This window comes from Agrilus planipennis, unplaced genomic scaffold, assembly GCF_000699045.2.
Source record: "Agrilus planipennis isolate EAB-ADULT unplaced genomic scaffold, Apla_2.0 scaffold203, whole genome shotgun sequence".
Lineage (NCBI taxonomy): Eukaryota > Metazoa > Arthropoda > Insecta > Coleoptera > Buprestidae > Agrilus > Agrilus planipennis.
This window is the reverse complement of record NW_020438993.1, coordinates 405,527-410,177: the sequence shown is the minus strand read 5'-3', so window position 1 is coordinate 410,177 and position 4,651 is coordinate 405,527. Positions and strand designations below refer to the sequence as shown.

Below are 4,651 nucleotides of genomic sequence, written 5' to 3'. Positions count from 1 at the left end.
GGGCGAAACAGAAATATGCCGGTATCGATTGCTTGCGGCATTCGTCTACAACTGCAATAAATCGTTTTAACTGCATTTCTTGAAATATTTGTAAGTACTAAGTGCTTTAGTGTCCATCTTTAGAATAATTTCTTTTCGAGTTCAACATGGGACAAAAAACGTTAAATTATATATTTGTTGCCTGACAATATGGGCGATTTTCGCTGGCTTTGGTTTTGTACGAGCGCTTTTTGTTTCCCCGTTTAGGTGCTATGGCTTACGATATGCACAGCCCTGGTTGGGTACATTCCCGAGGGCAGATTCAAGCAGTGGGTAAATTATCACGTGTCGATAATGTGTTTTGGCCTTTTATCTGGCGCGTTATCGTCAGTAATCACCTACCACAATACTGAAAATAAGCCGAAAAACGGAATATGTGTTGCGAATCATACGTCACCTATTGATGTACTTATTTTAATGTGCGATGGCTGTTATTCGCTGGTAAGATTTGGTTTTTATGTTGTGCCCTAGCTTTGCTTGGCTTGAGGGTGGGATTTCTTTTTTGTAGGTTATCGTAATTTTGTGATTATAATTATTTGGCACATTCTGAATCAGGGTGATATTTAGAAAAGTTGTGTGGATGCTGTAGTCTTTAGTCACAAAAAAATATTTCAGAAGATAGAGCTAAAAAATGGTTCATTTTAAAAGGAATTAGAGTTGCATAAAAATTGTGTTTATTAATCTTAAATTAGATGGCGAACAGTTAAAAAGAAAGAAATTAGAAATTGTCTATTTCTCATTGAGTATTACTTGTCGTTAATATCATCATCATCATAAGGTCGTCAATCCTAAGGTTGGTTGGACACGTACCTCCACTCTTTCCTATCCTGAGATAAACTTCGCATTTCCCTAAAACTAGAACAACCCACATCCTTAACTATTTGCGAACAGTAATCTAATCNTTATTTCAACATGGAGAGATCGTGCTACTAAATAACTAAATTTAGAGTTTCTTTTTAAAGAGTTTTTACTGAATTTTTGATTCTGTTTTTCGTCATAAGTATAAAAACAGAACAAGTTAATGATTTAGTCACAATAACATTTTTATTTCGTTGATCGTAATTAAATTGTTACAAGGGTCGTTACCATGGTGAGTTCATTCGTTTTGTTCGATGACACTAATAAAATTGTAACTCTCGTTGTTATCTCTTATATTGCACGGCTTACCTAATATATAATTCTGATATATACGCAAGTACATATATGCTTATCGACTAAGGACAAAAATGATGAGAAATATAAAATAGATAGTATGGGTATTACTTCCAGATAATGGAAATGCATATTTTACTTGGAATGTCATCTAATTTTTTTACCCAAGCGATAAAGTTTCTTATCATTATTATCGTCCGTTTTAGGTAGGGAGGTACACGCGCAACTGTTTTGAATTAATTTAATTTAAATACGAATCTGATAATAGGATTGATGATTATTGATTATAAGTTCATCTACAGCTAAGGCAAAACGAGTACCGAACATAGAGGTAAATGACACATTTTTTCTTCTTGACGCGCTGGCGAAAATGCTTAAACTGGTTGACGTTGTTCTTCGATAATGTCTATCTGAAAATGTCTTCTGCTTCTCTGAAAACGACACAGGCATGCAGGTCCTCGAAATTTCGACTTCAGAATCGATTCAAATCAGTTTAGATTTGCAAAATTTTCGTCATATTCGATCATACCTGTTTCAGTTTTACACGTAATCGGTATATTTTTATAGGTAATGATGAGCAAAATTGCTCTTAGTCTTGGTTTTATATCAGCACGACCAAGACCTTACAAACGAGATCAAGACTAAAATCAAGACTGAATGAACAAGACCAAGACTAAAACCAAGAATGAATATGCAAGACCAATACCAAATATGCAAGGCTAAACGAAAAATTATTACTTCAAGTGGATTTATAAGACTAAGTCAGTCTTGGTCTTGTTTTGGTCATCGCTATTTATAGGTTTGTTGTAGTCCTGAGTGGAAACTCGAATCCATCATGTTAGAAATGACAACCTGAACGAAGTGACCATATACCAGTAGGCCTCAGATAAGATAAATTTGATTAGGCTAAAGAACTAGACTTGGTCAAGATGGGATTACCCTATCAGGCTGTGATTAGTTTACATCATTTTATCTTGGAGAAGCTATCTGAAGCGGCCCCAATCGAAATTTACTTCTTGGCCCCTACCAAAAGAACTCCACGTTCATCATCATCATAAAGTCGTCAGTCCTAAGACTGGTCGGACACGCACCTCCACTCTTTCCTATACTGAGCTAATTTTTCGCATTTCTCTAAAACTAGAACAACCCACATCCTCAACTATTTGCGAACATTAATCTCATCTAAAAAGTCTACCTCTACCCCTTTTAACTTCAGTTTCTACCTCTAATATTTCTCTGACTAAACCTTCATGCCTGAGAAGGTGTCCTACTAACCCATCTCGCCTATTTCCTATTGACTTCCATTGAGTCCTCTGTTCTCCTATTCTTCCTAATACCTCTCCATTTCTAACCTTCTCTATCCACGGTATCCTCATCATTCGCTTGTAACACTCGAACGCTTCTAACCTTTTCATTTCAACCGCTCCCACTATCCATGTTTCGCATCCACAACATCCACCTTTAACAATCTTTTTCAAATATCTTAATTAATCGTTCGCGAGCATAGAAGTGATTTCTTTTTATTGACTAGACTCTGCGCTATCATCTGCTTTACATCTCTACTACTCCTTCCATCCTGACTTTTATCTGACTTCCTAGATACCTAACGTTTATAATTTATCGTTACTAAGAGTGTTGAGATAAAATATTTCCTGAGACAATTAAAATATTCTACGGTTTCCTTAATGCATTTCTATTTGAGTATATCTCCCCGTCGGGCATGATTGATGCGTATGAGTTGATGAAGTAATCCTCCAATCGTGTACTCATGCTGATGCCATTTGACTGAAATGTTGTTTTCTGTTTGTTGCAGTACGGAAGAAAAAATATCGAAGCTGAAACTACAAAACATCAAAATGAAGATGAAGATGACGATGACTATGATGAAGTTGAAGAACCACAGTTAAATGATAAAAATAAATTAAATTCGGAACCTCGAAAAAGAGATCGGACACCCAATGGGTTGAAGAAATCCGAAAACGGCTATTTATTGAACGGAAATACTTTGATAGATAGAGACGAAAAACTCATATTTGTACCTGAACCTCCTAGTCAAAAAAATAACGATAAAGATGTGCAGAAAAGTGAAGAAAATAACGTACAATCCAAAGAGGTATTTTTAATGATGGGTTTCCTAGATAAAGTAGTCGAAATTCTAATCAGTACAATCTATTTGTTTTTCGAAATTTCATTTTTTTGGTATTTTTAAAATAAAAATTCAGTTTATTGATCCACAAGACTGAAATTTGAAATCAATAATTTCAGGCAGAGTTCAAATGCCTTTTATACCCTTTAAGCTTTTGGAACTTAGTCTTTTGAAATTTGAACCATATAATGAGACCGTACATACATTACATCACGCTGTTTTCACCACTGTTTTAACCCCCCTCCCCCATAGTTGCGCTTCGTCATGCAGTTCTTACATCCTCCCTATTGGACACGTCACGCTGTCATTTGTACATTGTATTTGTTGTGCTCGATTCTATGCAAACGTCCCGTTACCCTGAGGCATCTTCCCTACATTGACACATTTCGTCATGCTATGCCATATTTCGTCATGCTACCTCAAAATTCCCTCCCCCCTCACGGCGTGACGTAATATATGAACTGCCCCTGTGCATTTGTCTCTCAGTAATATTTTTGCAAATTGTAAAATTCCACCAAACAAGCGCCCTGAAGTCTATTCTTTCAACAAGTTTACGGTTTTGGTACAATACTACAACGGTCCTTTTTTATAATTATATTTAAGATACCTAAGTTTGATATGGCATCATCTTTGGATCTTATAAAAGCTGGTATCGAAGCTATTATAGAAGATCAAGTAACCTCACGATTCGAGGCCGAAGAATTGAAAAATTGGAACCTACTAACGCGGACAAACACTAGGTACACGTTTATTTCGTGGAAGCTGACTGTTATATGGATCTGCGGCTTCTTCATAAGACACTGTGTGCTGTTCCCTTTAAGGGTGATGGTGTGCTTCATTGGGGTAAGTCAGAATGTTATTTGTTTTAATGTCGTACGTATGAAGGTCTTACAGATGACGAAATGCAGAATGACATTTTTATTCCATACTTATTCATACCTTTTTGAACACGGAAATGGATTTTGTAAAATGTTTAAATTAAGGCTGCCCATGAATTACGTAACGTAGGTTGGGGGGGGGTATTGTCGGACGTTACGGTCCGTTTACGTGGGGGAAGAGGGGTTAATTGCATCACGTAACGGAAATTTGATGATATGGAACTATAAGGTTGTTCCGGAAGTCATTTCGTTTTTTCCCGACAGAGGATTTAATTGTATTCTTTTGTACCCAACTTCACATTTAAGCCGTATAATTTTTATATGCTTTGAGAGCTCATATAGCAAGGCTTGTGTGTGAAAAATTCCAATTAATTCTACGCAGTAGTTTTTGGTTGGTGCCCTTTTAAATATGGAGAGCGATAAGCAGCATTTTCGA

The 4,651-nt window shown here is 36.3% G+C and overlaps 1 protein-coding gene across 1 annotated transcript in view; it reads left to right on the top strand.

The window, feature by feature from the left end:
- Positions 1–246: 246 nt before the first annotated feature.
- LOC108740306 (glycerol-3-phosphate acyltransferase 4) overlaps positions 247–4,651 on the top strand; it is a gene marked incomplete at its 5' end in the record, with an annotated part of 25,370 nt that continues 20,965 nt past the window's right edge. Inside the window, 1 exon segment of the mRNA XM_018474586.2 lies at positions 247–480. Within this exon segment, the coding sequence (XP_018330088.1) occupies positions 247–480 (234 nt within the window).